Source organism: Nematostella vectensis, chromosome 14 (assembly GCF_932526225.1).
Source record: "Nematostella vectensis chromosome 14, jaNemVect1.1, whole genome shotgun sequence".
Classification (NCBI taxonomy): Eukaryota; Metazoa; Cnidaria; class Anthozoa; order Actiniaria; family Edwardsiidae; genus Nematostella; species Nematostella vectensis.
The window spans coordinates 11,178,790-11,190,036 of NC_064047.1; the positions used below are offsets into that span (position 1 = coordinate 11,178,790).

The window sequence follows — 11,247 nt, forward strand, 5'->3', positions numbered from 1 at the left end:
AGGTAGGTAAAGTGAAGCGAGGTGGGGTGGGTAAAGTGAAGCGAGGTGGGGTTGGTAAAGTGAAGCGAGGTGGGGTGGGTAAAGTGAAGCGAGGTGGGGTGGGTAAAGTGAAGCGAGGTGGGGTGGGTAAAGTGAAGCGAGGTGGGGTTGGTAAAGTGAAAGGAGGTGAGGTTGGTAAAGTAAAGCGAGGTGGGGTGGGTAAAGTGAAGCGAGGTGGGGTTGGTAAAGTAAAGCGAGGTGGGGTGGGTAAAGTGAAGGGAGGTGAGGTTGGTAAAGTAAAGCGAGGTGGGGTGGGTAAAGTGAAGCGAGGTGAGGTTGGTAAAGTGAAAGGAGGTGAGGTTGGTAAAGTAAAGCGAGGTGGGGTGGGTAAAGTGAAGCGAGGTGAGGTTGGTAAAGTAAAGCGAGGTGGGGTGGGTAAAGTGAAGCGAGGTGGGGTGGGTAAAGTGAAGGGAGGTGAGGTTGGTAAAGTGAAAGGAGGTGAGGTTGGTAAAGTAAAGCGAGGTGGGGTGGGTAAAGTGAAGCGAGGTGGGGTTGGTAAAGTAAAGCGAGGTGGGGTGGGTAAAGTGAAGGGAGGTGAGGTTGGTAAAGTAAAGCGAGGTGGGGTGGGTAAAGTGAAGCGAGGTGAGGTTGGTAAAGTGAAAGGAGGTGAGGTTGGTAAAGTGAAGCGAGGTGGGGTGGGTAAAGTGAAGCGAGGTGAGGTTGGTAAAGTAAAGCGAGGTGGGGTGGGTAAAGTGAAGCGAGGTGGGGTTGGTAAAGTAAAGCGAGGTGGGGTGGGTAAAGTGAAGGGAGGTGAGGTTGGTAAAGTGAAAGGAGGTGAGGTTGGTAAAGTGAAGCGAGGTGGGGTGGGTAAAGTGAAGCGAGGTGAGGTTGGTAAAGTAAAGCGAGGTGGGGTGGGTAAAGTGAAGCGAGGTGGGGTGGGGTGGGTAAAGTGATGGGAGGTGGTGTTGGTAAAGTGATGGGAGGTGAGGTTGGTAAAGTGAAGGGAGGTGAGGTTGGTAAAGTGAAGGGAGGTGAGGTTGGTAAAGTGAAGCGAGGTGGGGTGGGTAAAGTGAAGCGAGGTGGGGTGGGGTGGGTAAAGTGAAGGGAGGTGGGGTCGGTAAAGTGATGGGAGGTGAGGTTGGTAAAGTGATGGGAGGTGAGGTTGGTAAAGTGAAGGGAGGTGAGGTTGGTAAAGTGAAGGGAGGTGGGGTGGGTAAAGTGAAGGGAGGTGGGGTCGGTAAAGTGATGGGAGGTGAGGTTGGTAAAGTAGGGGAAGGGGGTTCAGTGAAGTAAGATGACGATAAGAATATGTAGGTAAATGGAGGTGAGTTGGTGAAGGGGATGGGAGATGGTGAAATGAGGGGAAGGGTAAAGGAGACGGTAGGGGAATGAAGGGGGCTGGCGAAGTGGATGGTGGATGAAATGGAGGGGGTTTGGTGAGGTAAAAGAAAGGGGGTTGGGAAAGTAAAGAAGAGGGGAGAGGCTTGGTGAAGTGGAGGGGAGAAAAAAGGAGATAAATTAATAAAAAAAGATTTATCTTGATAAAACACATTTTATTTATAATAGATAATACTTACAATAATATGTAATATTCAATATCTGAAGGGAAAGAAGTAGGAAAAAACTGCTTTCAAGAAATAGATATATCAGCACAAAGACAGAAAGTTACGGAAATGCAACTATGAAATCGCGCGAACGCCGCGTTTGAAAAGAGATAGAACGGGTCTTTTTATTATAGATAATACTTACAATAATATATATAAATATAATCAATATCTGAGGGCTAATTTTGAGCCAAGCAGAAGGGAAAATATTTACAGCTTTGAAGACTATAGATGCATTGGCACAGACAGAAAGTAAGGGAAATCTACAAATCGAGCGAACGGGATCCGTTTAAACTAGTAAAATAAACGCGACATGCACAAGCAAAGTGAATTGGCTACTAAGAATCTTAGAGGACGGTAGCCACTATACATATGGAAAATATAAAAGTCAAGTGTTTATTCCCGCGGGTGCCTATTAAAGTCACTTGTAGGAGCATGTATGAACAACATATAAAGGGCCGTCTACACGGGCAATTTTTACTTGACAAGTTTTTCTTGACAATTCTAGTCGTTCGTGTAGACGTGCTATCCACATGAGCAACTTTTACTGGACAAGTTTTCCGTGCGATAAACTAGTAATGCCTTTAGACAGCGGCGATATAAAAAAAAAAATAACAAATGATAACAAAATAGACAGACTGACAAAGAGACAAACCATGCCAGCTACAGCAGCAATGGCAGCTTTTTGGATAGTTCACAAGCACGAGAAAAGGGGGCCTATGAACTACTTTCTACGATAAACTTGTTGAGCGTCTACACGATCAACTTAGTGCACTTGGCAAGTAAGACTTGTCAAGTAAAAGCAAACACGCCAGCTTTTGAACAAGTGAACTTGTCAAGGAAAAACTTGTCAACTTTTCCCGTCTACACGAGCAACTTTTTCTTGTCAAGTAAAACTCGCCCGTGTAGACGGCCCTTAAGTCTTTGTGCGTCACGTGTCCAGCCAAGACATGGCATTACGATTACGTGCGCATCTCACACGATCATTGCTTGTGTGTTAGCACACGTGATAATATTACTTGATCACGTGCGCATCTCACAGGATCACGTGGTTGTGCTGTGTTAGGACGCGTGATAATATTACTGGATCGAGTTCGAATTTTTAAAGATCACGTGTTTGTGTGTTAGCACGCGTAATATTACTGGATCACGTGCGAATTTTTAAAGATCACGTGCTTGTGTTATGGCACGCGTGATATTACTGAATCACGTGCTTATTACCAGAATCATTTGCTTTTGAATAAGCGCACCAGAGCAACATATCACGTATTACTAAAGAAGATGGCGATGAGCCAGGATCTCAGCAGCGGTCAGCGGTCGTGCGTCCTGAGAAATGCGTCTGATTGGTGGTTGAGGTATGACGTCACGGGTCACGGTGCCGAGGGGTTCCTTCGCAAAAAAATCATCGCTGAGAGTGCTAAGCCTTGTCTCTAAACCTATACATACAAGTACATTGTTACTCAATGTCACACAATTGAGCCGTCACGCTATTTAATATCACGCAATCGAGTTGTCACGCTATTCAACATCATAAACCTATTTGTCACGTTATTCAACATCACACAATTGAGCTGTCACGCTATTCAATATAACAAAATTGATCTGTCACACTATTTAATATCACACAATTGATCTGTCACACTATTTAATATCACACAATCGAGCTGTCTCGCTATTCCATATCACACAATTGATTTGACACATAATTCTCCATCACATATTTAATTTGTCACACTATTCAATATCACAATCGATCCGTCACGCCATTCAACATCACACAGTTGACATGTAAGGCTTAGTTTAAAGGGGTTCTTTTCATGTACGTACAATTCAAAATGCAAATGCAAATTTCGATCGACAACCCTTTTGTTACTATCTGTCATTAAAAATACAACCAACGGTTTATTAGCAAGGAAACTTCAAAATAACAATCAGTCTGGTACGTAAATGACGATATTTGATTGGTTACTCGCTTGAATTAGCCGATAAAAATGGATTCTTCGCACTACCCGCCATTGAGCGGGAGCATAAAATGGCGGTGTAATTGGTCTTCTTTGAATGAGCAAAGTCGATTGTTTTATCTTCATTTGCATGCATTTGCATTTGGAACTGTACAGGAAAAGAACTACGGCCTTACAATATCCAATGATACACAATTGATTTGTCAACACACTATTCCATAAAAGTGGAAAAAACAAAAAAGTCCCGCCCGGCCCTCTCTTGCTATCAAAGGCTGTCACACCCTGTCACACCCTGACTCCCCAGAGCCAGCAATTTTAAGCACATGTTTCAAGATGTTTTCATTTTAACCTGTTGGAATTTCGTGGCTTGTTGCTTCTTCTGTGATTTGTTTTTTGTTGTTCTCCTCGTCAGCATCTGGAACTATCTGTGCAGGCTCAGCTAGGGTAGCTGTCAAGTACCTAAAACAGATGGATCAGTGTCTCTCAAAATATGCGTGATTGAATGCAGACAGGGGCTGAAGCCTCCCGCGCAAATTGCAGGGCTGTTAGTAGAAAATTTATGTAGTTTGGTTTTAGTGGTGGTGGTGGTGGGACTGAGTAGTGGTGGTGGTGAGGGGACTGAGTAGTGGTGGTGGGGGGAGGGGACTGAGTAGTGGTGGTGGTGAGGGGACTGAGTAGTGGTGGTGGGGGGAGGGGAATGAGTGGTGGTGGTGGGGGGAGGATACTGAGTGGTGGTGGTGGGGGGAGGGGACTGAGTGGTGGTGGTGGGGGGAGGGGACTGAGTAGTGGTGGTGGGGGGAGGGGAATGAGTGGTGGTGGTGGGGGGAGGATACTGAGTGGTGGTGGTGGGGGGAGGGGACTGAGTGGTGGTGGTGGGGGGAGGGGACTGAGTGGTGGTGGTGGGGGGAGGGGACTGAGTAGTGGTGGTGGTGAGGGGACTGAGTAGTGGTGGTGGGGGGAGGGGAATGAGTGGTGGTGGTGGGGGGAGGATACTGAGTGGTGGTGGTGGGGGGAGGGGACTGAGTGGTGGTGGTGGGGGGAGGGGACTGAGTAGTGGTGGTGGTGAGGGGACTGAGTAGTGGTGGTGGGGGGAGGGGAATGAGTGGTGGTGGTGGGGGGAGGATACTGAGTGGTGGTGATAGGGGGGAGGGGACTGAGTAGTGGTGGTGGGGGGAGGGGAATGAGTGGTGGTGGTGGGGGGAGGATACTGAGTGGTGGTGGTAGGGGGAGGGGACTGAGTGGTGGTGGTAGGGGGGGAGGGGGCTGAGTGGTGGTGATAGGGGGGACTGAGTGTTGGTGGTAGGGGGGACTGAGTGGTGGTGGTAGGGGGGGGGACTGAGTGGTGGTGGTAGGGGGGGGAGGGGACTGAGTGATGGTGATAGGGGGGAGGGGACTGAGTGGTGGTGGTAGGGGGGCAGGGCACTGAGTGATGGTGATAGGGGGGAGGGGGCTGAGTGGTTGTGGTAGGGGGGCAGGGGGCTGAGTGGTGGTGGTAGGGGGGACTGAGTGTTGGTGGTAGGGGGGACTGAGTGGTGGTGGTAGGGGGAGGGGACTGAGTGGTGGTGGTAGGGGGGAGGGGACTGAGTGGTGGTGGTAGGGGGGCAGGGCACTGAGTGGTGGTGGTAGGGGGAGGGGACTGAGTGGTGGTGGTAGGGGGAGGGGACTGAGTGGTGGTGATAGGGGGGAGGGGACTGAGTGGTGGTGGTAGGGGGAGGGGACTGAGTGGTGGTGGTAGGGGGGGAGGGGACTGAGTGGTGGTGGTAGGGGGGAGGGGACTGAGTGGTGGTGGTAGGGGGGGAGGGGGCTGAGTATTGGTGGTAGGGGGGCAGGGGGCTGAGTGCTGGTGGTAGGGGGGGGGGGGGTTGAATAGGATTTGCCCTTCCTACCCCAGTGCTGCAGTAGCTACAACTAGGGACAGTGTTGGACAGTAGTTTTATATGGCTTGTTGTCAACACAGTGTAGCTATGCTAGCAAAGCTGCCTAAAGTTGGTGCAAGCAATTGCCAAATGTTGGGGAAGTCTGACTTAAGGCTGTTAGGCCAAGTAATGTTGAGCTGTTTATATAGGCCACAATACAGTCAAAAGTATGTAAGTCTGAGTATGCAAATTGTGAATACCTCGGCATTGCTGGGCTTACCACAAGACAATGGAAATGTTGGTGAAATGTGAGAAAATGCATCCAAAATTTTGATTACATCCAACATTCAACATAGAAAGCAACCAGAATATCAGTGTCTGACCCAACAGGTCTAATTATTTTCTAAACAGATTTTAGGCTGTTTACAGGTGCTTTAAAAAACATCAAGTATGTTTTTGAACATACCAGGAAGACATAGTGTTTTGTAAAAAGCCAAGCACTTTGCTTGCTGTCAACCTCTTCAGGGGATTTAGCATCAGCAGCAAGCGGATCAAAGACTTGGTGTTCTCAGAGACAGGACTATCACTGGATTTTGAAAGAAAACAAAGTAGAGTTATACAAATGACGATACAACAACCTAGAGGTAGAATATATGTACAGTTTGACCAAACACAAAATACAGCAACACACAAAACACACTAGAATCAATCAAAATACCCAAATGGTTGTGTTTGTCTCTGTAAAACACAAGAAATACACAGTACAAGCAAGTACAACATAATAGAGATGCAGTACAAACAAACAAAGGAACATACAATCCTACACAATACAACACATGAAACACACTGGACTATCACTATAAGTGTATCACTATTAAATAAGCAAACACATGAAATACACTAGAGCTACAAACAACAAAGAACTCACAATCATACTAAATACAATAAAAAATAATCTACCAATTGAAATATATAGCGTAAGTAAGCAAGTATCATCGACAGCAGATGATAAAACTACTGTAAGGGTTTACAGCCACACAATAAAAAAGCACGAAACACACTGACTACCACAGTGTTACTAGAGATAAAGCACAAGTATAATTTAAGAGATGAGACAAAAGGGTAACAGTCGTAGGAAATGCAATGCATAAAACCCAGTGGCCTACCACTATAGTATACAGACACACAGAAGAAAACACACAAACTGCACTGGAGGATAACTGTATTTACAGTATATACTGTAAAAAAAGCAAGAGGACTAACTGTCATACATAAAAAAAATGAGTGGTTTTCATTAACCTATGTAACAAAGTGTGATAGTCAAAGGGTAATAGTCAATGAAACACAAAAGAGAAAAATAGAATCAGATCACAATAAAGTGTACATACTTCACAGGTTAATGAAAATCACTCTACCATACATAAACAGTCTGAACTAATGATACAAGCAAGTATTGGCTGGCATTATAGCAATGTTTGTCATTTGACGTACCTTGGAATCACAAACTCTACACTTTTTATTAAAGCAATAAGTGTCATTCGACATACCTTGGGATCACAAACTCTGCACTCTTTATTTTCCGGAATAGCTCATGCGGGACGCTGTCATAAAAAGGGAACTGTCCATACAACATGGTGTAAAGTACAACGCCTAGTGCCCACATGTCACTTGCCTTGCCGGAGTACGGGGCACCTTAAATAACAACAATATTAATCATTACTTCATACTTATTACACAGGTGGTACAGTCTGTCAGCGTGTTAGTCCATGAACCAAAAACACAATCAACAGAAGGCCAGATATCTCTGAACTTGAACTGAAAAATCTCTTTTCTAAAGCAACAATTGCACAAGTTTACTTCTGGAGAGCTGACAGAAACCTCAACTGACAAGAGACAAGAGACAAAAGAATATTCTATTCTGCACTAACTAACAGGCTATCCCCTCTAAATTATCAGCAGTCACATGCTCGAATAAATTTTCAAAAGACACATATTTTTCAGGTTTTCCGTTAAAATCATTGGAATTTGAATTAAAGTAAGATGAAGTAAATTGGTGATATTGCAGCTTTAATTGCAATATCTTTCTACTTGTTGAGCAACTGTAGCAAAAGAATGATGCAAAGATCAATCTGATATTTGCGGTCTAAAGGTTGTTAGGTACTGTATCTGGACATCTATTTAGTATTGTATTGGACTGTGCCTAAGGGCGTTGATGTAATATATATTTCTTGAGCCAAAAATAACATATTTACCGCTGAGTACATCTGGGCTGATGTATGCCGGACTGCCTCGTTGGTCTTTTAACAAGTCATCCTCTCGTATCAAGTGCTTCCCCAGGCAGAAATTTGTCACTGTGATTTTCTTTGTCCTGGAAAATCAACATCAATATCCACCTTTTTAATTCATATACCATTGCATTTTGGGTTGCAAAATTTTAAAGAAATTAATTTACAAAATACATAAATCATCTGCCCCAAAAGCAAATAAAATATATCATCAGGCCTGCCCCCTTCAACAAAATTTTCTAGCTACAGTATGGCCTTGTTGAAGATATCTTTGGTGAAATAGTGGCAAACATGAAACAAACTGAACTAAACTTAAATTAAAATCTATACATTGCTATGCAAAGCATGTCACAGCTTACTGTACCTTCGATTGAGTACAATATTCCCAAGCTTTAGATCTCGATGAACAATGTTTTTCTAGAAGAAGAAAAAACCTTATTGCTTTTCCAACAATATCATCTCATCACTCCTATCCACAAAACAAGTGCAATGTTGGTATTGTAGGTAGCATGGGGACATTCATTCTAACGATCTCAATGTATTCATTCTAATGATCTCAATGTATTCATTCTAATGATCTCAATGTATTCATTCTAATGATCTCAATGTATAAGTACATTTTTAAAAAAGACTGCTGGAGCCCAGTCTTTTGTGTGGTTTAGAAGCAAAATTTGAAGAAATTATTTTAGGAAAAAGGGCTCTCAAGCCCTAAATTTAAGCCTAGGCAAAACCAAAACAATTTGATTATTTTACTTTATTCTTTACTATAGAAGTGAAAAATATCAGTGGGAGGGCCCTTGGTCTTTTAAATTTTAGGGTCCAATATCACTGTTTCCTTTTGTTAGTCAACTACGGTAATCTAGGTTGAGGATAAAAGGTGTCAGGTTTGATTGTCACACCCAGGGTGTGAGGATTAAAATTTGACGTTATGGTCGACCCCTTGATTGTAACCTAAAAGATGGGAGACACAGAAAAATTCTTCAACATGCCCTAAGGGATGCAGTAGAAATTGGTTGAAATTTTATACCCTAAAAGATAGGATGATCAAACTGTCTAGTTTTCCGGAGAGTCTCATCCCCTGTGGCAGAGATCTTAGATGAGATAAACACCATGAGACAGAAGTGAAATGGGGTGTTGATTATGCCATACAGGGGGGGACTATGGGGTGTTGATTCTGCCATTATGCCATACAGGGGGGGACTATGGGGTGTTGATTATGCTGTTATGCCATACAGGGGGGGACTATGGGGTGTTGATTCTGCCGTTATGCCATACAGGGGGGGACTATGGGGTGTTGATTCTGCCGTTATGCCATACAGGGGGGGACTATGGGGTGTTGATTATGCCGTTATGCCATACAGGGGGGGACTATGGGGTGTTGATTCTGCCGTTATGCCATACAGGGGGGGACTATGGGGTGTTGATTCTGCCTTTATGCCATGCAGGGGGGGACTATGGGGTGTTGATTCTGCCTTTATGCCATACAGGGGGGGACTATGGGGTGTTGATTCTGCCTTTATGCCATACAGGGGGGGACTATGGGGTGTTGGTTCTGCCGTTATGCCATACAGGGGGGGACTATGGGGTGTTGATTCTGCCGTTATGCCATACAGGGGGGGACTATGGGGTGTTGATTATGCCGTTATGCCATACAGGGGGGACTATGGGATGTTGATTCTGCCATTATGCCATACAGGGGGGGACTATGGGGTGTTGGTTCTGCCGTTATGCCATACAGGGGGGGACTATGGGGTGTTGATTCTGCCGTTATGCCATACAGGGGGGGACTATGGGGTGTTGATTATGCCGTTATGCCATACGGGGGGGGACTGGACACAGGAACAGTAGTAATCTTAAATCTTTGACCATTTTTTTGTATTTTCACGGGTCACAGAGAACCCCTTCGCTCCCCGGTCATACAATATGCATATGAAGGGTCAGTGAATGAATGAATGAGTAAATGAAATCTAGATATATCCGCCGAACCGATCTGCCTACCTTGTGAAGACACTCGACCACTCGCACGATGTCATTGAATATAATCACTGCTTCCCGTTCATTGAGTCTTTTCTCACGTATCACGTAATGTTGGAGGTTGATCAAGTCCGCAGTGTCGGCGCTGTACTCATGGGCACACAGGCAGTCCAAAACTAAACACAAACGATGACGAGTACGAAATCGTGTCCTACTCGAACCCGCTTGAGAAATACTGCCTGTAACTCTACTTTCGAGTTGATCCGAAGTCACATCTTCCACGTACTCGTCCTTGAATAACCCATGATGGTGGACAACTCCTTTTTCGTCGTGCAAAAGGGAAAGTAACGAATACTCCGTGTGAAGTAACATCTTTCCTTGCTTGTCATCTTGTGTTTCTTGGCCTGGTTCCCCCAAAGTCAAGATCTTTATCGAGTAAAAATCATCAGTCCCTTCTCTCTTCGCTAGACATTGGACGATGCTTCTGACCGGTGAATTTCCCAGTCGTGGTCCAAGTAAGTAAGGACCAGCTCTCTTCAAAGCACTGCTTCGTTTTCGTTTCGACTCAGAACCCGAACTCTCGCCGGTTTCAGTGCACGATGCCTTTCGCTTGACCCCAGCAGAGCCAGATGCGCTAGATCGCATTGTAGAACATAGTTTAATTCAGTAAATTCGATTAGTCGTTATCGATCGTCCATTATTCTTGAAATACACGATGTCATCTTCTAGAACAACACGAAACGAACATCCGCCATTTTGTTGTTATCGTGAAAAGGAACTGGAACCCAGGCCCCGCCGTTTGTCAAAAGAGGTAAACAGCCCAGCCGGGAAGCGCAAGGGCAGTAGGAACATAATTTGTCAGGCTTCTGATGATAGAACCACATCCTTTCTAAATTTGTTGAAATGTTCCTTGTTTTGCGTTTCCCTAGATACACCCCTGTAGCACGTGAACATACTCCGCGCTAGACAAAGCTATGGTAGTCTGCTTAGCAGACTACCATAAGTAAGTTTAAGATATATATTTTTTTGCTTCAACGAAGGGCTAACGCTCGAAACCTCAAAGCAACTACTCTGTTTCACAGAGGTGTTCAACATACTTTTTCAACCTTGTGTTGATTTATAGCTTGTCTACACTACGCCTACGCAGACCATCTAGTTTTCTAGAGCTTGTCTATCTAGTTATATAATTTTGTGCTTTTATTAGAATTCATCCGAACATATTCTGTTTCTCCTGCAACTGGATGCTTATCTTCAGAATACTCCAAAAAACGAAGGCTTATTGACAAGCGCGTGCGTTTTTATTTTAGAAAGGGGGGAGTTAACCGTAGCCCTAAGAAGGATGATAGACCCGGGGGGACTCTCCAGAAAAGTAGATAGGGGTGATCTCATCTTTTATGGTTTAAAATTCTACCTACTGTTTTTCGTTGTATTGAAGAACAACATTGGATAATTTATACTTATTTATTAAACCAAGAAATTTGGTTGATGCGCCCGCACAAGAGCGTTTTTTTTATTAAATGATATGTTAATAACAATAAAGATAGTTATTAAAATGAAAATCATTATATGACTATTAAGAATTATTTAA

The 11,247-nt window shown here is 44.4% G+C and overlaps 1 protein-coding gene across 1 annotated transcript; it reads right to left on the reverse strand.

Moving 5' to 3' along the window:
• Positions 1 to 1,511: 1,511 nt before the first annotated feature.
• On the reverse strand, positions 1,512 to 10,450 carry LOC5513779 (serine/threonine-protein kinase 40). Its single transcript, XM_032383311.2, has 7 exons — positions 9,684 to 10,450; positions 8,050 to 8,102; positions 7,653 to 7,768; positions 6,948 to 7,092; positions 5,867 to 5,986; positions 3,894 to 4,003; positions 1,512 to 3,019 (listed from the first exon to the last, which is right to left on the reverse strand). Exons 1-7 carry the CDS (start codon positions 10,302 to 10,304, stop codon positions 2,856 to 2,858), a joined length of 1,329 nt encoding a protein of 442 aa, XP_032239202.2. The 5' UTR covers positions 10,305 to 10,450; the 3' UTR covers positions 1,512 to 2,855.
• Positions 10,451 to 11,247: the final 797 nt, after the last annotated feature.